Source organism: Oncorhynchus nerka, linkage group LG27 (assembly GCF_034236695.1).
Source record: "Oncorhynchus nerka isolate Pitt River linkage group LG27, Oner_Uvic_2.0, whole genome shotgun sequence".
NCBI lineage: Eukaryota > Metazoa > Chordata > Actinopteri > Salmoniformes > Salmonidae > Oncorhynchus > Oncorhynchus nerka.
The window spans coordinates 67,360,979-67,384,657 of NC_088422.1; the positions used below are offsets into that span (position 1 = coordinate 67,360,979).

Sequence of the window (23,679 nt, forward strand, 5' to 3'; positions counted from 1 at the left end):
AGACCTGGCTTCTACTGAAGGTCTGTACTTTCACAGCATGTGGTGCTGATGATCGATAGAGAAGAAACAGGATTGAGAACAATACATTCGACATTTGTGAGGATGTTTTACCACTGCCGTTGAAAGTTAGTGACAAAAGAATGTCACACTGCCAGTCTGCCACAGTATCAGCTTTATGTGTTCTCTCTTTATCCCTGAAGTGAGACTCAAGGTCGCAGGTCGTTTCTCTGACAACGCCATATGGATCCTCAACAATGTTACGAGGGAGCTGCTGCACAAACTTCCTCTGTATTCGTTTTTTTTTTTTTAAAAGCACTTTCTATTCTCACTCCAAGGTTCTAGAAACCCGAGTGACGCAAAACATATTGCGTAACGCCGAGCCAAGAGGCACGCAGCACTTTGGACAGTAGAGCAGCAGGCTTCTCACTGAGGCGGAGCCTTTTCTTTATTTTTTATAAACCATTTATTTCATTTGAGCTTACTGGGCCTGAACAGGTGCTTCTCTACTTCTAATGTAATATCACCTAACGTCAGGCCAGTAACCCAAGCACAATGCGTCACCATCCTCCTAGTCTCACAGGAATACCTTCTGTACTCTACCTTTTCCGTATGATCCCCTATTTTAGCCGATCATCCCTTTCTTTGAAAGAATGTCTCTTTTCGACTCTTGCAGTTCCCTGTGCACTCAAGTGGGACCAAGTCCCACCTTCTCTCCAGAGAGCCCTTATAGCATACTGAGGACCTCGGCTGGAGGGTGGCTGCCCCACATTCAGGCTCTCTTCATATTCAACAGATATTCAAGATTAACACTTGAGGATACGCTTGAAAAAAATCAAATTTCCTTTCTCTGCTCTCTTTCCCTCTGAAATAGATGTATGACTCTTTGAATGTAAGGAAGAGGGAGTAGTGGTTAAGTTGTGAGGAGGAATGGGCTTGTTGTTGGTCCACTAGATGCATAAAAGGCTGAGGCACACACCTGCAGAAGTTGTGTTTGGGAGAAACAGCCTTAGATAAAGTTTTTTTATTATTAAACATGTAGGCCAGTTGAGAACAAGTTCTCATTTACAACTGAGTCCTGGCCAAGATAAAGCAAAGCAGTGTGACAAAAAGCAACAGAGTTACACATGGGATAAACAAACGTACAGTCAATAACACAATAGAAAAATCTATATACAGTGTGTGCAAATGTAGTAAGATTAGGGAGGTAGTAAGGCAATAAATAGGCCATAGTGGCAAAATAATTACAATTTAGCATTAACACTTGATAGATGTGCAGATGATGTGCAAGTAGAGATACTGGGGTGCAAACAAGCAAAAATAAATAACAATTTGGGGATAAGGTACTTGGGTGGGCTATTTACAGATGGGCTGTGTACAGATGCAGTGATCAGTGTGTGGTTTGCTATGCTAGAGAAAGAAGACAAAAATGACAACTACGAAAAGTAGAGCTTGACATAAAAACAACGTGAATCCAGTGAGTATGACCTTTTGATTTGGGTGTGTGATTTATAGACAGTAAGGAAAACAAAATGAGGCAGGCCCAAGAGCCAGCTGTACATAAACAAAGCAGAGAAGTTTGATGTGACGAGGATGACTTGATTGGGGTCGGAAGCGACATGGCCTCAGATAGCCTTTGTGTGGTGAGCGTGTACACAGAACGCAGCACGTCAAACCCAATAGCTCCGAGACTGACAATAGAACTTGCAGGCAGGGTGGAGTCTTATGTCACCCTGCCATCGCTACGGGGCTTTCCACCTCCCATAGCAGGAGGGAGAGAGGGAAGGAGTCTTTACACAGACTTCACTGCAGCCTGACCTGATTAGGAGGTCACTAACAGAACATGACACCACAGCTTTGTATTGACACAGTACAATGTCACAATCACAAAGCCCTTGCCAGTTTGCTCAAGCTGCAACATGAGGAAATATTAACCTGCCTGGTTATATTTTAGCACAGATGTGAGAGCAGAGTCAACATTCCCAGACTGTTTGAGAGTGGCGAGCTAGCGTAGACTTGCCCAGCCCCAGTCAAAAGGGAACGTCACCAAGTTGTAAACACTTCCCGTCAGGAAGGGAGCACTTCCTTAATCCTGGAGCAACCCTCGTTTCTTATTTTCCACCAAACAAAAGCAGACAGTCAATGGCCTGGTCGCTTTACCTTTGGTCCAATCACTGCACCAAGCAATTTATATGGTGGCTGAACTATATTAGGCCTACACCTAGAGACAGAGTAATAAAACAGTGTTACATGTCATACAGTAGTAACTATAGGATATTACGGAAGGGAAAACAGCAGGGCACACTCTCGGACCCTACACTCTCGAACCCTACTCAAGATCTGTGTCCTACGAAGCCTAGAGAGACATCAGTGCCCACCCAGTCTATAATGAGAGGTACGGCCAGTTCCCCAGTGGTGCCCGTGTCTATGGAGACCACGACCCCACTGGCAGACACACACACACACTCGAGCCTCAGCACCTGTCAGTGAGCACAGGTCATAGGTCAGCTCCACTGTGAAGGAAGGGCACAGACCTTAAAAAGCTCCACTCTACCTCCCGGACAGTAAATACAGAAACAGCACAGCTTAACTCCCCTCTACACTATATCTAAAATACCATGGGATAATTCCTATGTTCTACACACAGAAAACCCAGCATAGGTCAGATATGGCCAACTACGTGGGGAGAGCAGCAGTGTTTGGTGTACTCAGAGTTGAGGTTAAGGGCCGTCCTACTGTTCGCTATCAGTGGGGGCGGTTAAAAATACCAGTGCTTCACGCAGGCTTTCTGTACATGCCCTGGATGGCATGAAACCTCAGGGCTCAATTTGTTTCCTTTTAATCCGTGTCTGATGATGTGCTCACCAACCAGGGCGTCCCTTACAGGCTCTACTACACTGTGTTATTAAACAAAACAGTGCCATGTGGCCCCAGACAACTGTCCTGACTACAGTGGCCAATAACTGCCTGCATACAGGGCCGGTATTATGTGACCTGTTGGGTTCACATGAGCCATACAGGTTATACAGCTGAAAGCCTAGAGAAATACACAGTGGAACAGCTACAGTAACCCTCTTTAGGAAAAACAAAGAGAAGGGAAATGTTTTAATGCAACTGTTTCCACATCTCAGGACTAGAATTGTACATGGGGGTTAATTCATTAAAAACTTTGTCATTGTGTTAAATTGGTTAACAAGTCGTCGTCGTCCCCCCCAAAAAAATTGCAACAAAATGTTTTGTGACTGACAACAGATAGGTGCAGTGAAATATGTTGTTTTACAGGGTTAGCCATAGTAGAACGGAGCCCCTGGAACAACCCTAATTTAAGTTCCTTGCTCAAGGGAACAGATTTTTCATCTGGTCAGTTTGGGTATTCGAACCAGCGACTGCTTGGTTACTGGCCCAACGCTCTAACCGCTAAAAAGCAGGTGAAGACTCCTCTTAACCCATTGTAAACCTCTAATCATACACCATATGCTACTCAGTATTTTCAGTATTAGGTATGCTATGCATCATTCAGCTTTCAAAAACACCCAATGTCATTACAAAGTTGTATAAACCTCTATAAACAGTCCACTTCGATATCAATGCATAATCTCTTTCCTGACCAGATCATAATTCCACATCTGAGTTTTGTCCTCATGTGATTCCTCCATGTCATAGTGTAGTCATCTTCCCCATGCAGAATGACATCATCCTGGTGGGTTGAGGCGGGGTGTAAATAAAGTTAGCTTTGTTGGCCCAGCACCAGCAGAGGTTCCTTCCTCCTAAAGAGCTCTTCCAGGATTCCTGCCTGGGCCATATGAATTTAGAACTAACTAACTAACTAACTGATTCCCTGTGCAACTGTTAAGGACAGAATATGATAAACCCATCAAAAAACACAGAAAGGTATTGTTTGGAGAAAGAAAAAAAACACATGGCTGCCCAGTCTACCTGGAAATGTTTGACGATCTGTTGCTGGAAAACAATAGTGCCAGTTGCCAGGGCAGCTGGGATACCTTGAAGAGTTCAACAAATGGATGGCCCGCTTGGACACTTCAGAGAACAATAATATGATTGATAACTACCCAACACTCCTCTAACTGGACTACAAGGAGATGCTGCGCCAAAGCAATCATCTTAGACCAGGCTCAGCTGTAATTATGGGGAAGTTCAACTCCCCTCCAAGTCTCCGACCACTACCTTGTATCCTTTTCCCTCTTGCTCTCATCCAACACTTCCCACACTGCCCCTACTCGGATGGTATCGCGCCGTCCCAATCTTCGCTCTCTCTCCCCCGCTACTCTCTCCTCTTCCATCCTATCATCTCTTCCCTCTGCTCAAACCTTCTCCAACCTATCTCCTGATTCTGCCTCCTCAACCCTCCTCTCCTCCCTTTCTGCATCCCTTGATTCTCTATGTCCCCTATCCTCCAGGCCGGCTCGGTCCTCCCCTCCTGCTCCGTGGCTCGACGACTCATTGCGAGCTCACAGAACAGGGCTCCGGGCAGCCGAGCAGAAATGGAGGAAAACTCGCCTCCCTGCGGACCTGGCATCCTTTCACTCCCTCCTCTCTACATTTTCCTCTTCTGTCTCTGCTGCTAAAGCCACTTTCTACCACTCTAAAGTCCAAGCATCTGCCTCTAACCCTAGGAAGCTCTTTGCCACCTTCTCCTCCCTCCTGAATCCTCCTCCCCCTCCCCCTCCTCCCTCTCTGCAGATGACTTCGTCAACCATTTTGAAAAGAAGGTTGACGACATCCGATCCTCGTTTGCTAAGTCAAACGACACCGCTGGTTCTGCTCACACTGCCCTACCCTGTGCTCTGACCTCTTTCTCCCCTCTCTCTCCAGATGAAATCTCGCGTCTTGTGACGGCCGGCCGCCCAACAACCTGCCCGCTTGACCCTATTCCCTCCTCTCTTCTCCAGACCATTTCCGGAGACCTTCTCCCTTACCTCACCTCGCTCATCAACTCATCCCTGACCGCTGGCTATGTCCCTTCTGTCTTCAAGAGAGCGAGAGTTGCACCCCTTCTGAAAAAACCTACACTCGATCCCTCCGATGTCAACAACTACAGACCAGTATCCCTTCTTTCTTTTCTCTCCAAAACTCTTGAACGTGCCGTCCTTGGCCAGCTCTCCCGCTATCTCTCTCAGAATGACCTTCTTGATCCAAATCAGTCAGGTTTCAAGACTAGTCATTCAACTGAGACTGCTCTTCTCTGTATCACGGAGGCCCTCCGCACTGCTAAAGCTAACTCTCTCTCCTCTGCTCTCATCCTTCTAGACCTATCGGCTGCCTTCGATACTGTGAACCATCAGATCCTCCTCTCCACCCTCTCCGAGTTGGGCATCTCCGGCGCGGCCCACGCTTGGATTGCGTCCTACCTGACAGGTCGCTCCTACCAGGTGGCGTGGCGAGAATCTGTCTCCTCACCACGCGCTCTCACCACTGGCGTCCCCCAGGGCTCTGTTCTAGGCCCTCTCCTATTCTCGCTATACACCAAGTCACTTGGCTCTGTCATAACCTCACATGGTCTCTCCTATCATTGCTATGCAGACGACACACAATTAATCTTCTCCTTTCCCCCTTCTGATGACCAGGTGGCGAATCGCATCTCTGCATGTCTGGCAGACATATCAGTGTGGATGACGGATCACCACCTCAAGCTGAACCTCGGCAAGACGGAGCTGCTCTTCCTCCCGGGGAAGGACTGCCCGTTCCATGATCTCGCCATCACGGTTGACAACTCCATTGTGTCCTCCTCCCAGAGCGCTAAGAACCTTGGCGTGATCCTGGACAACACCCTGTCGTTCTCAACTAACATCAAGGCGGTGGCCCGTTCTTGTAGGTTCATGCTCTACAACATCCGCAGAGTACGACCCTTCCTATCACAGGAAGCAGCGCAGGTCCTAATCCAGGCACTTGTCATCTCCCGTCTGGATTACTGCAACTCGCTGTTGGCTGGGCTCCCTGCCTGTGCCATTAAACCCCTACAACTCATCCAGAACGCCGCAGCCCGTCTGGTGTTCAACCTTCCCAAGTTCTCTCACGTCACCCCGCTCCTCCGCTCTCTCCACTGGCTTCCAGTTGAAGCTCGCATCCGCTACAAGACCATGGTGCTTGCCTACGGAGCTGTGAGGGGAACGGCACCTCAGTACCTCCAGGCTCTGATCAGGCCCTACACCCAAACAAGGGCACTGCGTTCATCCACCTCTGGCCTGCTCGCCTCCCTACCACTGAGGAAGTACAGTTCCCGCGCAGCCCAGTCAAAACTGTTCGCTGCTCTGGCCCCCCAATGGTGGAACAAACTCCCTCACGACGCCAGGACAGCGGAGTCAATCACCACCTTCCGGAGACACCTGAAACCCCACCTCTTTCAGGAATACCTAGGATAGGATAAAGTAATCCTTCTCACCCCCCTTAAAAGATTTAGATGCACTATTGTAAAGTGGCTGTTCCACTGGATGTCTTAAGGTGAACGCACCAATTTGTAAGTCGCTCTGGATAAGAGCGTCTGCTAAATGACTTAAATGTAAATGTAAGTGTATCCATAGCAACCAACAACTTTAAAAATATATACATTATCATTATGTGGAAAGTGTTCATTTCCTTGTGAAACACACCCATTGAAAATAACAAATGTTTTGATAATCTTTAAATGAAAAATCTACATTTTGTCCCCTGCCATTGGACCTAACTAACTTTCAATTCTACATAGTATCGCTATCTAGGCTCTATGGTAGGGATGCACGATATATCGGTGACCATAACGCAATTGGACTATATCAGCTAAAACTGCCAACATCGGTATCGGCCGATGTCTAGTTTAACGCTGAGGTGCAAAAGCAAGGTCAAAGCTGACGTGCATATCTATATAACGTAGGTACATGACGTAATGACGGCATGTAACATTTTGCGCAACACAGCATTCCTAAACTTGCCCACAATGTCTGCTGTGTGGATCGAGCAGTCAACAAGTCGATCAGTAATTTGAAAGAGTAAGAACATTTCAGCGAGACAACGCCAATGCGAAATTCATTAAAGCCAAGATAATGGAATTCATTACACTTGACAATCAACCGTTCTCTGAGCACCGGTACACACTACCAAGTAAGCTATTTTTCAGATGTTGCCCTACCGGAGTGATAAAGGAATGTATATGTTTAAAGTAATGACTAAAGGATTCCACCCTGAAATCATATAATTGTATGAAAAGTGTTAGAGTAATAATTCCATAATGTGTGTGACTAGAGTAGACCATTGTGTTACTATTTCGCAATATGAGCTGGGTAGAGTTGAGACATTAAAGGCCAACTGAACTGTCGACTGAAACTGACAAAAGGAAAGAGGGCCCTTCCAAGGCTCTTTGACTTCAGAGTACTCTCTAAATAAAGAACTAACATTTTGCAGAATTCTGAGACTTTGTCAAATTCTTCTATTAACCAGGGTCTTACAAACGTCTGGGAATTGGTCAAAGCTATAGTGATAGTCGAGTTCAACCATTGGGATAAAAATTATTGTGACAGAGTTACACAGTAATAGCGTCACTGCTATTAGCGTCATGAAATACATACAGTTGATGTCGGAAATTTACATGCACTTAAGTTGGACTCATTAAAACTTGTTTTTCAACCACTCCACACATTTCTTGTTAACAAACTGTAGTTGTGGCAAGTCGGTTAGGACATCTACTTTGTGCATGACACAATACATTTTTCCAACAATTGTTCACAGACATTATTTCACTGTATCACAATTCCAGCTGGTCAGAAGTTTACATACACTAAGTTGACTGTGCTTTTAAACAGCTTGGAAAATTCCAGAAAATAATGTCATGGCTTTAGAAGCTTCTGATAGGCTAATTGATATCATCTAAGTCAATTGGAGGTGTACCTGTGGACGTATTTCAAGGTCTACCTTCAATCTCAGAGCCTCTTTGTTTGACATCATGAGAAAATCAAAAGAAATCAGCCAAGACCTCAGACAAAAATTTGTAGACCTCCACAAGTTCTGTTCATCCTTGGGAGCAATGTCCAAACACCTGAAGGTACCACGTTCATCTGTACAAACAATAGTACGCAAGTATAAACACCCTGGGACCACACAGCCGTCGTACCGCTCAGGAAGGAGACGCGTTCGGTCTCCTCGAGAAGAACGTACTTTGGTACGAAAAGTGCAAATCAATCCCAGAACAACAGCAAAGGACCTTGTGAAGATGCTGGAGGAAACGGGTACAAAAGTAAATTTTTCCACAGTAAAACTATTCCAATATTGACATAACCTGAAAGGACGCTCAGCAAGGAAGAAGCCACTGCTCAAAAACTGCCATAAAAAAGCCAGACTACGGTTTGCAACTGCATATGGGGAAAAATATCTTACTTTTTGGAGAAATGTCCTCTGGTCTGATGAAACAAAAATACAACTGTTTGGCAATAATGACCATTGATATGTTTGGAGGAAAAAGGGGGAGGCTTGCAAGCCGAAGAACACTATCCCAACCGTGAAGCACGGGAGTGACCCCAAGCATACTTACAAAGTTGTGGCAAAATGGCTTAAGGACAACAAAGTCAAGGTATTAGAGTGGCCATCACAAAGCCCTGACCTCACTCCTATAGAAAATGTGTGGGCAGAACTTAAAAAGCGTGTGCGAGCAAGGAGGCCTACAAACCTGTCTCCGTTACACCAGCTCTGTCAGGAGGAATGGGCCAAAATTCACCCAACTTATTGTGGGAAGTTTGTGGAAGGTTACCCGAAACATTTGACCCAAGTTAAACATAAAGGCAATGCTACCAAATACTAATTGAGTGTATGTAAACTTCTGACCACTGGGAATGTGGTGAAAGAAATAAGCTGAAATAAATAATTCTCTACAATTATTCTGACATTTCACATTCTTCAAATAAAGTGGTGACCCTAACTGACCTAAGAAAGGATTTTTTTACTAGGATTAAATGTCAGGAATTGTGAAAAACTGAGTTTAAATGTAATTGGCTAAGGTGTATGTAAACCTCCAACTTCAACTGTACATACATACTATGGAACGTTGTTTGGGTCTTTGCATGTCAAAAAAGATACACTGTCAAAGCCGTACAAAAAGTCTGTAAACAAGCAAACACCGGCCACGAACAATGTGTTTACGATACCGCATTGGTAATAAAGCAGAATTTGTTCGACTGCAACTTCTGAAGTAGCTAGCTTTTGCTTGGTACCTAGCTAGCTCCAAATACAACCAACCTGAAAACAATAACCAGTAAAAACTGCAGTCATTTTCATTATTCTTAGCAATGATTTAGGAATCCTTGTGAGTAAGTATTAGCTAGGTTGCCACTTGTTGTTCCCCTATTGAAATTGAACTTCAGTTCATGAAAATAAAAAGCTAGCCAGCTACTTAACCCTGTTGCCCAAAACTAACGTTATAAGCAGTCAGATAGCTTCATCTGGCTAGTGAGGCTCAACCTGACCGGGTTATGTGTTGTGAAGCTAGCCACAATAAGTATTAGGCACAATAGTTGAATTTGCGGTAATATTCAGGTTCTGATTGGTCAACAAGCTTATTTGACACATCAAATAGTATATTTTTTTGACACGCAAAGACCCAAACTGCGTCCCATAGAAATCGAGGTTGAGAATGAAACGACTGAACAACAAAACAGCACAGCAAATAAAGTGAAGAAATAGGTTTTGATTATGTTTTACTGGTAATGGGGACATACTTAAATGCCAACAAAATACATTTTTGGTCAGTGTGTGTGTGTAACCTTTATTTAACAAGGCAAGTAAGTTAAGGCAAGTCAGTTTACAATGACGGCCTACCCCGGCCTCTAACTGTACTAAAATGCTTAAAAAGGCCTTTAAAATGTTAAATATCAGTATCGTGTTTTTTTGGCAAGGAAAATATCAGATATCGGTATCGGCCAAAAATGTCATATCGGTGCATTACTCTCTGGTCATCATGAACTCATAATTTTTTAACTGTATAGTTATTTACTGTATAGTGTAGTTACTCTGTTAAGCATTAAAATAGTAAAGGGTCAGCATGTTTTAACTCCTACTCTATAGGCCCACTGTACTCTGTGCCCTCTACTCTGTTTGCCTGGACCATATTCCATGTGTACCAGAAATAAGAATGAAAGAGAACATTTAACCTACCATGGGTGTTACATCTGGAAATGACTTTCACATAGCAGACAATTAAGCAGCAATTACAACCCCTTTCAGGTGACACTTACAAAGCAGTTCCTTTCAGACGTCTTCCTTGGTGATACAGTGTAAGTAAGCAGGCGTGTGTTTGTGTGGAGGTGGGAGTGGGAGGAGAACTGCACTTCCTGTAATGCTCTGACATTCAGCTAAAGCCAGCTATCAGAACCTGTCAGCTTCCATCTGATAGTAAGACAGGTATGAGACTGCTCATAAGTCTAGAGACACCCACGTGTCACATGATGGATTCTGGTGCCCGTCCACCAGGAGGTCAGATGCCCCGGTAGTGTTTACTTCTGACATTTCTCCTATCACTACAAGGACAGAGAGGAGCAGAGTAGAAAACAGAACAAAGAGCTAGGCACATCCCCCAGAAGAGAGGATTGCCAGAGTCAAGGCTTTAAAGCAAGACTGAGATAGTGAAGGAATGAAGATGAGGAAAGTTCAGAACCCCAAGCACTGCTAATCTATAGGCCAGTCAAACAGCCTTGATTTATCCACACCAAGAGACTGCTGCTGGAGGGAAAATCACCGTAAGAACACATACACACACACAAAATCAGATTGGAACAGAAAGCCAAAGACAAAGGGACGCGCGGTAAAGCCGCAACATGTCTATTCCATGGGAAATTAAAGAGCGTCGGTTCAAACCCCCACACGATGTTGAGACGCTACTCGTAAGCTAATTACACACAACTGTCCCTTCAATGACTTGGCTAAACAACACCTGATTGGCTCACAGCGCCTGCTCTGATTCCATTATCTGAGAAGTGATCTGGGCTGGGGAGGCTCAGGCAGCTGAGATGTGATCTGGGCTGGGGAGTGTTGGGGAGGCTCAGGCAGCTGAGATGTGATCTGGGCTGGGGAGTGTTGGGGAGGCTCAGGCAGCTGAGATGTGATCTGGGCTGGGGAGTGTTGGGGAGGCTCAGGCAGCTGAGATGTGATCTGAGCTGGGGAGTGTTGGGGAGGCTCAGGCAGCTGAGATGTGATCTGAGCTGGGGAGTGTTGGGGAGGCTCAGGCAGCTGATGCCCACTTGTAGCAGTCATCATTCCAACACGTTCAAATATACATGTAGAGTAGAGAAACACCATGCGTATGCAGGGAAAGACAAAGCATAGAAACGAAAGAATGAGTGAAAATGGGATTTTGAGATGAACAACCGAGAATGGCAATTGAGACAGGAATCGGTCTCAAGGACAGGAATAAAACATGTTAATGACAAAATAAATAAGCCATGGTCTCCCCGGCTGCTAATGCATCACTTGACTTTATGAACCGCTGAGTCAAAGGCTGTTAAAAAGGTACATGGAAGGAAAAGAGGGAAACAACCATGAAATAAATCTGTCAAATCTAATGGATTGGCTGTGGGACAGCTGACTGTATTGTGTTTATGATCATATACTGCGTGATTCTACACATAGTGTACAGAAACTGGCTTATGGAATCAGAGGCCCCATTCACTCAACTGCTTCCGTGGGCCATGGTGGGAACTATAACATGGCTCAAACACGGCTGCATAGGGTCTCAAGGCCAGAGCAACCCTGGTGTCTAGGACAGTTTATGAATTCAGAAAGCCACACAGCAATATATTTAGCCACATGATTTTACAAGGGAGACTTATGCACTATCACTTTTGTTTACACATTTCACAAGTTGTGCATGTCATCACTTTCATGTGTCCTTGAGAAGTTAGTGCCGAGTCGAGTAGGCGAGACCATGCCAGGGGGAAGAGCGATGATGAGAACATTTAAATTAGCTGGATAATAATTGATCATCTCCCTCTACCATGAAGGTCTTGTCGTTATAAAACAGGAAAACATATGAAAAAAAAAACAATCAAGCTGGTGCTCTTACCTGTGGCTGGCTCCTACGTGCTCGTCGTCAAAAAAGAAAGTCCATAATAGAGTCCATCAGGATGGACAATAATGGGGGAGGCCTAAGTTTCATGTAATCACCATACTGTACATTGCATCATTGATGAACTAAGGCTTTCACCCCACCCCCCTATTTAACTGAATGAAAAAGCTTTGGAGGGTTAAGATTAGACAAAACACTAGACGGCATAGACTCTGCTATTAGCAGCACAAGCATTAGGTAAGCAGTTATATAATTAGCATCCACTAGTCAAGTAATTAAAATATCAATGGGGTTCAGGCTGTAACAAGACAGTGGTGTCCTAGCTCTCCCTCTCCCTATAGTCAGCATTCAAACACTTCACTCCAGCCAGTACAATAACTAGCCGATTCAGTTCCTGTATAGTGTCCATAACTTGTGAGGTCTACAATAGATCATGTTCAGTGGAAGAAATGGAATTAAGATCAGAATCCAAGCATTCTTTGATATTCTGTAGGCCTAAACTAAGAATAATACATGCCTTGATATGCCACTACGTTACAAACTGTGAAATATCTTTATAAATAACATCTCATGTCAGAACAAGGCTGTTTGGAAATTCAGAATCATCAGATGAAACTGCCTGACACTCAAGGCCTGTCTACACCACCCCTCCTCTGTATCTGAACAGAGAACACATACCGTTTTACTGAGAAACCAGCTGAAAATCATATGTTCTCACAGTAAGGGTGCAGCAAGGATTTGACATATCTGGTTGTTGGTAAAGGACAATTCCACAGTAACAGGGTGATGGCTGAGACTCCGATTTTTCACGTTGACATGTATGTCAAACAAAAACCAATGATATCAAAGTTACACAAACCAACATTTTACAAAAACACATTTACTTGAAGAACAGTGCTTACTAAGTTTGCTAACAGTGACGGTTTGTTTTGTAATTCCATTACCAAACGTTGAAGAACAGTCATATTATCAGCTGCATTTTGACAAGGGCAGAGGCTAGTGGTATTATATTAGAAAATCCTCACCGTGACAACCTCCAAAACTGATACAAATTATGATGACAGTCTACGAAAAACAAATCCACAACAAGTGGAATACATACAGTGTAATACCTGATAAGCCTATTTGCTTCTACAGGTAGTTCTACTGGAAAAGGAATAGGCTATTCTACATGTCTGTTCATAACCATCAGACTTGGGGTCTCTCACTACACCAATATCAGTTGGGGTCTAGACAATAGATCCTTCTGGAACAGTATCTGACAACATTACCTTGGCCTGTCTGTCGGAAAAGCCAGCACATGTAAGGTTGAAGGCCTGTGTTTAGCCGAGTGATCAAACTCGTGGGGATGGTCTGCTCCTTCTGGAACAGTATCTGACAACATTACCTTGGCCTGTCTGTCGGAAAAGCCAGCACATGTAAGGTTGAAGGCCTGTGTTTAGCCGAGTGATCAAACTCGTGGGGATGGTCTGCTCTCATTATTACTTAACCCCCCCCCCCCTCTCCCATTTGACCACAGAACTAAATGAAAATCTAGTCTTCTGAATCAGAATCCCTCTAACTCACCCAACCCTCACATGGATGTGATACAATTTCAGCATATTATTATGTTCATGTTCGGGAGTGCAACATTTTAAAACCATTTTACTGAATAACCTGCCTGGCTGCCTGCTCCTCCAACATGTGCCCAGTGCACTGCAACAAAAACAAGGTGGGGGTGGGGGGAGAGAGCAGCAACAGTATTTCTCTGCTTGAGAATTCCATCCCTAATTGACTACCAAGATCAAAATAAGCCCCAATTAACAGGAGACAGTGGTAATCTGTTTAATTAGCCAATAGCAGTCAGTTGCTGTGAGGAAACAATCTTCAGTTTCCAATTATTTTAATTTGGTCAGCTCTGGAACATTGTTTATCATAAAATTCCTAAAACCCTGCATTGTTGAATGTGATGTCAACTGCATACGAGAAACTAAAAGACCATTTCTGAATACACTTGATTACTGTACAATTACTATATGGAGGTTTTCAAGCTTTTAAATGGCTTGCCAATTGCCATGTTCCTTTGGTGCACGAAACTGCTTACTGGTATATTTTAATGACCACTAGTTGAACTGAAATAGAAAAACTATGGAATGGCAGTCAGGCACCCTCAACACTAAACAGACTGCACCTTACAACAGGTGTGAAAAGAGGAAGTAACCTGTTTAAGTGAGTAAGGAATTTCATAACAGAATTGTAAATGTGCAGCACTACTTTGCATACTTGCATAAGGTTTTGGCTGTGCTCTAACTAAACTACTATGATAGTGTCTGATGTAGTAAGCTTGAGTAAACAAATACCTGGCAACAGGTGATTAGTTAGTGCTTCAGAACAGGGACTAGCAGACTGAGTTATGCAGTATGGGTGTTGTCAATGTTGAGAAATATTTACGCACTTTTACTCTCACACACACACACACACTTATGCATTTCCTGGGTCTACCTCCCCTGCCTGCGCTGGAGGGAGAGGCATGCACATTCATAAACAGAATCACACTCTTCCTTAACCTCACTGACATTGAATGTCTCAGGTTTCTTCAAGTGTGTGTTCCTAAAAAGCAGTAGGCTTCAAGGCACGTGGTGTACACTGACTGCGCAAGCATTCTTCTCATCGGTCTCCGGTCCACACACTATCTGTTGATGACAGGGACAGAGTAGACTAGGGTACAGAGATGACAGAGTTGTAAAAGTGTAGATTTTGCTTGGTGAGCAGAGAGTTGAATGAACCTGGTCTGGATTATTTGAAAATGTGCATTTGGGCACCTTCACACAGGCCCAGTTCAAAGGTGTGAGAGAACAGTGAAATATACACTGTGTCGTTCTGCCCGTTTCAACAGTCCATTTCCTGTTTGAATAAGTCCCCACATGATGGAACGTGGTCTGATCCACTGCTTTCAATGGTAACCAATGCATTTGAATTGTGGAAATGCCAACATCACACACCTATTGAACCATCTCTTTAATTGAACCTAGGTGGAGAGATTGTAATATCTCAAATTTAAGGAACTGTACCGGCATATGGCAGAAAGTGTATGACATCGTGTGGTAGAGCGGTTTGCTTCAAAGTTGTGAACAGAGTGCACCATGGTGGCAGTGGGGTTACGGTATGGGCAGGCATAAACTACGGACATCGAACACAATTGTATTTTATTGATTTGAATGCACAGAGATACCGTGACGAGCCCCATTGTCGTGCCATTCAACCCCGGCCATCATGTTTCGGCATGATAATGCACGACCCCATGTCGCAAGGATCTGTACACACTTCCTGGAAGCTTAAAATGCCCCAATTCTTCCATGGCCTGCATACTCACCAGACATGCACCGATTCAGTGAGTGTATTTGGGATGCTATGGATGGACAGCATGTTCCAGTTCCCGCAACTTCGCACGACCATTGAAGAGTAGGGCAACATTCCACAATCAACAGCCTGATCATCTCCATGCGTTGGAGATAAATTGCGCTGCATGAGGAAACAATGGTAGTTACACCAGATACTGACAGGTTCTGAGCTACACCCCTACTTCTTTTTAAGGCATCTGTGACCAACAGATGCATATCTGTATTCCCAGTCCAGTAAAATCCATAGATTAGGGCCCACTTAATTTATTTCAATTGACGGGTTTCCTTACACGAACTGTAACTCAGTAAAATCTTAGAAATTGTTGCATGTTGAATTTATATTTTTGTTCAGTGTACTTGAAGTAGGCTATTTTGCTTAGGGTAAATAAAATAAATGGTTTTGGCCAATTTGTACCCCCATTTTATGGCATTGGAATGTTTTCATAATGGAAGCAGAGACCGTGTAAATAAGAATTTGTTCTTAACTGACTTGCATAGTTAAAAAGGTTTTTAAAAAATCAATGGGATCCACATGTACATCCGACTGTGGGGAAAAAGATGATTAAGGGCTTTTTTGCCAACATACAGAACTATCCATTTCACTGAAAGGTTAGAGTTTAAAATATTGTAATAAACTTCATGCTTGAAGACAGCATGTATCTTCCTTTCACCTACCGACATGCAGGCTACTACACTTCTTTATCCAATGTGTCAGTAAAGATTTCTGAGCTAGAGTCCTCATGTACTGTGCAGCTGTTGTCTGTCTGACTGACCCAGCCATTGACAAACACCTGAAAATAACTACACTGAACAAAAATACAAAAACGCAGTGTTGGACCCATGTTTCATGAGTTAAAATAAAGGATACTAGAAATGTTCCATACACACAAAAATGTACTCAAATGTATTTTACATCCCTTAGTGTGCATTTCTCCTTTGCCAAGATAATACATCCACCTGACAGGTGTGGCTTGTCAAGAAGCTGATTAAACAGCATGATCATTACACAGGTGAAACTTGTGCTGGGGACAAAAGGGCACTCTAAAAATATGCAGTTTTGTAACAACGCCACAGATGTCTCAAGTTGAGGGAGCGTGTAATTGGCATTCTGACTGCAGGAATGTCCATCAGAGTGGTTGGCAGAGAATTGAATGTTAATTTCTCGACCATAAGCTGCATCCGTAGTTTTAGAGAATTTGTCAGTATGTCCAACCAGCCTCACAATCACACACTGCGTGTATGGCGTCGTGTGGGTGAGTGGTTTGCTAATGTCAATGTTGTGAACAGAGTGCCCTATGGTGATCGATGGGGTTACGGTATGGGCAGGAATAAGCGACGGACAACGAACACAATTGCATTTTATTGATGGCAATTTGAACGCACCGAGATACCATGACAAGATCCTGAGGCCCATTGTTGTGACATTCATCCACCCACCATTTTCTCATGTTTCAGCATGATAATGCACAACCCCATGTCAAAGATCTATACACACCTCCTGGAAGCGGAAAATGGCATGCATACTCAGACATGTCACCCATTGAGCAAGCTTGGGATGCTCTGGATTGACATGTATGACAGCGTGTTCCAGTTCCCACCAATATCCTGAAACTTCATACAGCCATTGAAGAGTTGTTGAACAACAATCAACAGCCTGATCAACTCGAATGAAATGTGTCATGCTGCAAATGGTCACACCAGATACTGACTGGTTTTCTGATCTATGCCCACATTGTTTTAAAAGCCATCTGTATTCCCAGTCAATTGAAATCCATAGATTAGGGCCAAATGAATTTCTGTTAAATTATTTCCTTATATGAACTCTGTAAAATCTTTTGTTGTTGTATGTCACATTTTTTTCAGTGTAGTCCTGCCGGTTTCAATGATCCCTTCCCTGTTTGAGTAAGTCCTCACGACAGTAACATGATCTGAGCCACCACTTTCAATGGTAATCATTGCGTTTGAATAGTGAAAATGACCACATCACATAACAATTGAACCATCTCTTGATGAACCTAGGTGGATAGATTGTAACATCTCACATTAAAAACAAATCTATGAAGCAATTTAGACTTGTTCAAAGTTGTGCAGGCGATGACGCCGCATAGGCTACACTGTTACTGATGTGGGATATTGGAGAGGCAGGCTTAAGGGCAAAAAAAACGTACCTTTTCTTTATTCTCATTTTCAGGAGGCGGTGACGTGGGAGATTTAACGTTCCCAACAGCAACAGCTTGGGCTATGATACCGCTGCCCGGAGCAGAGTTGCTTTTCTCGATTGTTTCCACCTTTATAAGCCGGTGCTTTGGTGACACATACTTTATGTCCGGCGACCCCCCAGAGCCCAGACCAGTTCCAAACGAAATATTTCCTCCTCCCGTGTACGGATCTTCGAAGTCCAGTTCCTTTTGTAGTTTGTAAGCAGCAAGAATGTCCGGCTGTGCGGGGCTTGGATAGAGAGAGGTGGCCCCGGAGCTTGGTTGTTGGTAGCCAAGCGTACCGGTCACAGCGGCGTGACAGTATCTGTAGTCTGGTTTCGGGGGCGCCGGAGGTGGTGCTTTGGTAGTTTTGAATCCTAGGTGTTCCCTGAACCATCTGGCCATGCTGCCAGTGCATTGCTCACAAGTCTATTTAAATATTTCGTTGCACCTTTCCTGACAATAGCCCCCTGTTTTCTTGTGCGTTGTTTTTCCTATAGGTCACATCGACTGGCTTCTGAAATGTTTATCCGGCTCCTACTCCTCTTGGTCAGCGCAGTGTCCACTGACGAACGCAGCCCCATGCACTTTCTGAGCTACCGCAACTCTGACACTTTCGCTCTCACAGCAGAGCGCTCTTTGGCTGTGGCGAGTCCTCTCCGCTACGCAACATGGGAGAGCGCTTTTGCAAGCGTGGGATACGTTTCCCTGTCCCCATACCGAAGAACAATCACTGCCACCTACCGGACTGTTAATTTAGCCTACTAAATGCTTGGTTTTACTTATAAAAAAGTCCCTGAGCCACTAACCATTGGGATTACAAATGTTTAAAACGCGTGCAAAGCTGATATTTAGTGGTAGATATTGGATGGGTTTTTGCCCATTTAAAAGAGAAAAAATAATTTTAAAATCCATTTCATACAGGCAGACCTGATTACTGTAGGAGCATATAATTGTTCCAAGGTGCAAACAGCGAGCATACTAAGAACTGCATACCTGTGCATTCCGACTTCCTGGTCACCTGTGTGCCTAGTGACCCATCATACAGTGCCAACTAGTGTACAAATGAAGTACAATGACAAAATGTAGACTACACAACCACAAGGCCAAAAAGCTCATTCAATGATTTATAATGTGGATGAGAATCCAGTGAAGTACAGGTAGGCTGCCTTCATTCAGTAACATGGGAGTTTCTTGTCCCTCTTAGTGTCCATGTGTATGCAAGACCAAGGATTGTTCAATTACAGTAGTTGGACTTAAGGGTAAAATGCCCTGCTCATGCAAACTACACCACTTTCATGTCCAGATGGTCATTGAAGCATTGCAAATGCATTGCAACTGAACAGTGAGGAGAGAGGTTAGTGCAGGCACGCATCTCTCCACAAATCCCTCCCTTACAGAAAAGTTTAGAGAAGAGTATTGGGCTATGCTCCCACAGAGGGGAAAATCTGTAATGAATATAATCTATAATAACCCGTATTCAATGAAAACTTTAGCTCCTACACTATCACACTTTGTAAACTACATTCTGTGTGTACTTGTCTGGAACTGCATTGCCAAAGGATCACTGCCGCTAACTCACGTTCCAACCAAGATGGATGAATTGTGGAGCAGACCGAAGAATAGGGGCGATTCAGCATTACTTGGGAGGACAATGGAATGAATGGAACTGCAGAGAGAGAAGAAAACTAAGTCTCTCCAAGGTCTGCTCCCCCATCAGAAGGACATTGAGATCATGTGGTAAACTAATTGACTTTGCAATCCGAGCACAGACAAGTCTTATTTCCTTTAGATGGAGACGCATCACAGCAACAGCCCACATTAGCAGTATTTTTTACCAATACCATGACAACATATCACGTATTAATCTTGCTTTTTAAAATCAAGACAAACCATTGAAAACTAAAGACTTACTAAACATTTGTTTTTTTTTAAAGCTAAAAACATGGGGTAAATAATGTGTCAACAGTGACAGTTGGCCAGTTTGTTAATGTAGGCGTAAGCCCTGGTAGATGCCAGCTCTGGGAGACAGCTGACCCGGAGTAGCTTGACGTTTTCATACTTCTGCTTAATTGACTGAAAAAAAAATGGGGTTTCAGTTAAACATTGCTGTGTGGCCCTACAGTATATCGCTGGGCTAGAAGTCATCTAAAGGCTGGGCTCACCAACTGTTTCATGTCGCCATCATTCAAGCGCTCCAGCATCTTGGCAATGCATTGCATCACAGGTAGCAGAGAGACCTCTGTGTAGCCCATGTAGTGCTGCAGGGCTGGGGTCTATAGGGCAAACATGAATGAATTCAGTGACAACTTAAACACTGTTCTGTTGACACAGCACTCCATAACTGTACCTTTATCAGGAATCATAACCCAAAGAAATCAAATGACTACGGGTTAAAAGTGTCTAGTTTTATACACTTCACATAAGTCTAAATATTCGTTGCGCATAACTGACCCATTCATAACCAGCAGAATCATGAAGGTAAGGGATGGTGAACTGAGGCATAGTCCAGAAGGGTTAGCAACAGCAGGTATTTAGCCAGCCCATAACCAACAGGCAGAAGCTGGAAGATAAATTGTACTGGCATGCAATATCATTTGTTGCCATGTGGCTCTGAAACAATGGTAACTTTTAAATAGCTGGTTAGCAAGTACAATTAAGCAATACAAAAAAAACAAGGCGGTCAGTTACAGCATGAAGCAAATTGGGTGAGTTCACTTCAGTAGAGCTAACCAATGTGTATTACATTTTCAAATTCAACCTTGGCGGCTCTCCTTAAAAAGTGACCTGATGGTGGTCGTCCCAATTCATAGTTCAAGGCTTTCAGAATGGTCATTTCCATCAAGCGTATCTCAGCACAGGAATATGTGAAGTCTGTTGTATGGGCAAAGTCCTCCATTGGAGGAGCAATTTCCTCGTACTTGTAAGCGATGAGCCACGCAGTGACACCAACCAGTTGCAGAGACTTCTTTGGCACTGAATAGTCTCGAGCAGAAGAGAAAACACTTTTTTAAAGTAATAAATGTATCTGACCATCAGAGGAAAAACAAGCCATACCTGGAGAAAGCGGTCGATGATGCCAACAGTGCAGTCACCTGCCTCTGGACATGTACCGGCCAGTCAACTAGAATACTCCACACGCTCCCAGTCACATCACAACCCTCCAGATAGGGTTGATAGCCATGGCAACCGGTCAGACATTAAGAGACGGGTCTGTGGCAAGACACAGGATCTTGAATAATAATGGTCAACGTAGTGAAAAAGGTTAACAGGTGTTGCCGCTTCTTGACAACCCAAATAAATAAAAATCACATGAAATTCAATTAGGCTCAGAACAAGAGAGTTGAGAGGAGTCCAATTTAAAAACCTCCAGGTTCCTTAGATAAGCGTAAAAGTCCTTCACATAGTCACTGCACAGCGAGGAGGCGTCTGCATCTGCAGAGTCCACATCTGGGATGTTGAGCAGGGCATGTGAGAAGGCCTGTGGCACATTGAGCCCCTCGACCCAAGTGGTCTCTTGGCTCTGAGGCTACTCTCAGGGGCAGCTGGAATGGGCTTGGCCTAAAGAACAACATGATATAGAGAAGTGGATGGAATACTCCGTGAAGCTGAACTACAGAAAACTAGTGCACAACATCCATGAAGAATATGACAACTCAGATTTGAGCATATTGGACTAACGTGAGACATTTACATAGAGTATTGATGCATATGACTACAGCCAAGCCCGGCTTCAACCTTCCCTCTCTGTCACAGTTGCCAGCCCCAGTGCTCTCCTTGTCCTTCTTTGAAATAACATGGTCACTTTCAGTAGCGCTCTGCTTACATTGAGCTGGTTTGACGTGGACACCCATCTGTTTCTCAGGGAAAATAAAACAATTATTCAAAGATGCACCAAAAACTGAACCACACTGCAGTAATGAAAATGTAATTGAAAAAAATAAATATTTACATTTGTTTAATTCCTTTGGCGTTGTTGTTCAGTTTGTTTGCTGCACTTCCCAAAGGCACCCTGGACCTCAGGCTATACGAGGTGGCAGGTTTTCCTGGTAAGGAAACATTCTCCTCTGACTTGGTCTGGACCTTCAATTCAACATTTAAAAGCACAATTGAGAGTTTATTTCAGCCCAACAGTAGCCAGTCACTTGGTTTGTTATAAAGTATATTTACAAATACTGAAATGGCAGTTTATATTTTGGATGAAGATGTGGAAGACGAGGCATTCAGAATATTCTTCAATACCCAATGGGCATAAATTAAGTGAAATGTCTACTGAACATAAGTAAATATCCTAGCTCTTGAGAACCCAAGGACATAAATATCAAAGCATCAGTCATAACTTTACCTTGGGAACTGCACATTTTCTGATAGGTAGGATTGGTAACGGGCAATTTGGACCTAAAGTTGTAAGCCATTGAGACAACAGGTTTTGCAATAATAATAAATAATAATTATAAGTCTCTTCAGACCAAACTACGCTGTACCCGTAGGCTAATCAGTGACCTGGACTCAGGAGTAGATAACGATATCGAAAATCCATCCATTTAGCATGATGTTTCATTTGGTATGTAACGTTATTAAATTGTGGCTGTCCATCCATTTCGTACAATGGTACGTATTCCCAACACATGTTACAAAACATTTTGTAAAGGAAAAAAACCTACAGGGTTAACATTAGCTATGTGGCTAACGCTAAATGTTAGCTAGGCTAGGAGTTAGGTTTAAGGGTTAAGGTTAGTGCTATGCTAATTATATATATTTTTTTAAATATTAGTTGTCTATGAGATTCAAACACGCAACCATTGGGTTGCTAGACATTACCACACACACTCCATACAATTTTGCTTTAAGTAAGCTTGCTTTACGTAACCATACCAAAACGTAACATATCATACTAATATGAGTGTCCCGGATTTACGTTTACTATGGTAAAGCACGCAGCAACCATTAGTAGTAAACTGGCAGTGGCCTACTGCAGCCAAATATGTGTATTTTTAAATCATTCACTGTAGTTTACCTGTGTTATTCTAGAAGCCACGAGAAACAATAACCCTACAAAAAAACAGAGAGAGCTGTTTCAACTTCTCTGATATTCAATGACATTTACAGCTGCCATGTAGTGAGTTAACAGCAACAGCTGTGTTCAATGACATTGATTGGAAATGGTCAGACTCATGCTGTGTTCGTGTAATCAAGTGGGAATTTACCACATACGTCTGGGGAAGATCCACTTGAACGGCCCTCCAACTGGTAATTACTAGTGGGATGCCGCGTTCACGTACTAATCGGAACTAGGAAACTCTAAAATGTTCAACCTGCTAACTGGTTGTAGTTATACACGTGCCATGTTCAACCAGTCAGCAAGTCAGGGATTTCAGAGTTTTTCTAGTTCGGACTTGCACATGAACGTGGCATGAGCTCCCACTTCTCCCATATGCAGACCTCTGGCATCACCTATTAAGGAAATGACCGCAATAATATCATTTTCGGCAGTTAAATGCAACAACAAAACATTATTTATAAAAAGCAATCTATTTAAAACAATTATGTTAACACTTATTTATTTACAATCATGAATTAGTTTTCTGGTTTATGCAGCTGGTTGGCCATTAGCCAATTGACATTTCTCAAAGAGTTCAAAGCACGCGATTGCATTTACGACTTCACAACTGGTAAATTTCCACCCACCACTTTTTTTATGAATGCAGCATAAATCCATAATAAAAAAGCAAGTATCTAGGGCTATGCTACTTCAACTGTGCTTAGACAAGCAGTCCAATACTGATCTTTCTTCCACTAATTTGTCTTTTGGCATCAGATATTTTTCAGAGCTGATCTGATTGAACAAATTTGGCCAATTAGTGAAAGAAATATCAGAATTGGGCTGCCTGTCTAAATGCTGTCTAAATGATAACCCATCAAAATATAGTGGGCTAGTTTATGAAAACTAGATCATTAATATGATTCAAAGTTTCATAGAGTTTATTTGACTATTTCAGAGATATTTTCAGAGACCCCATATAAATCATTAAAAACATGTTTTTGATTGCCCTATAATTTCTAC

General features: G+C 43.3%; 1 protein-coding gene across 3 annotated transcripts in view; it reads right to left on the reverse strand.

Annotated features, from left to right (window-relative positions):
* Positions 1-22,727, reverse strand: part of LOC115112187 (SH2 domain-containing adapter protein F-like) — a 137,939-nt gene extending 115,212 nt beyond the window's left edge. For 2 of the 3 annotated variants that reach the window (XM_029639055.2, XM_029639053.2), the window contains exons 1-6: positions 22,633-22,727; positions 21,568-21,698; positions 21,310-21,469; positions 20,673-21,176; positions 19,781-19,891; positions 17,586-19,691 (exon numbers count right to left, since the gene is read on the reverse strand). In XM_029639055.2, coding sequence (XP_029494915.1) covers positions 17,586-18,020 — 435 coding nt within the window. In that variant the 5' untranslated portion in view covers positions 18,021-19,691; positions 19,781-19,891; positions 20,673-21,176; ... (1 more) ...; positions 21,568-21,698; positions 22,633-22,727. Of the gene's footprint in view, positions 1-17,585; positions 19,692-19,780; positions 19,892-20,672; positions 21,470-21,567; positions 21,699-22,632 lie in introns of all 3 variants that reach the window. The other variant, XM_065011911.1, reaches the window with a different exon arrangement.
* Between the last annotated feature and the right edge of the window lie 952 nt (positions 22,728-23,679).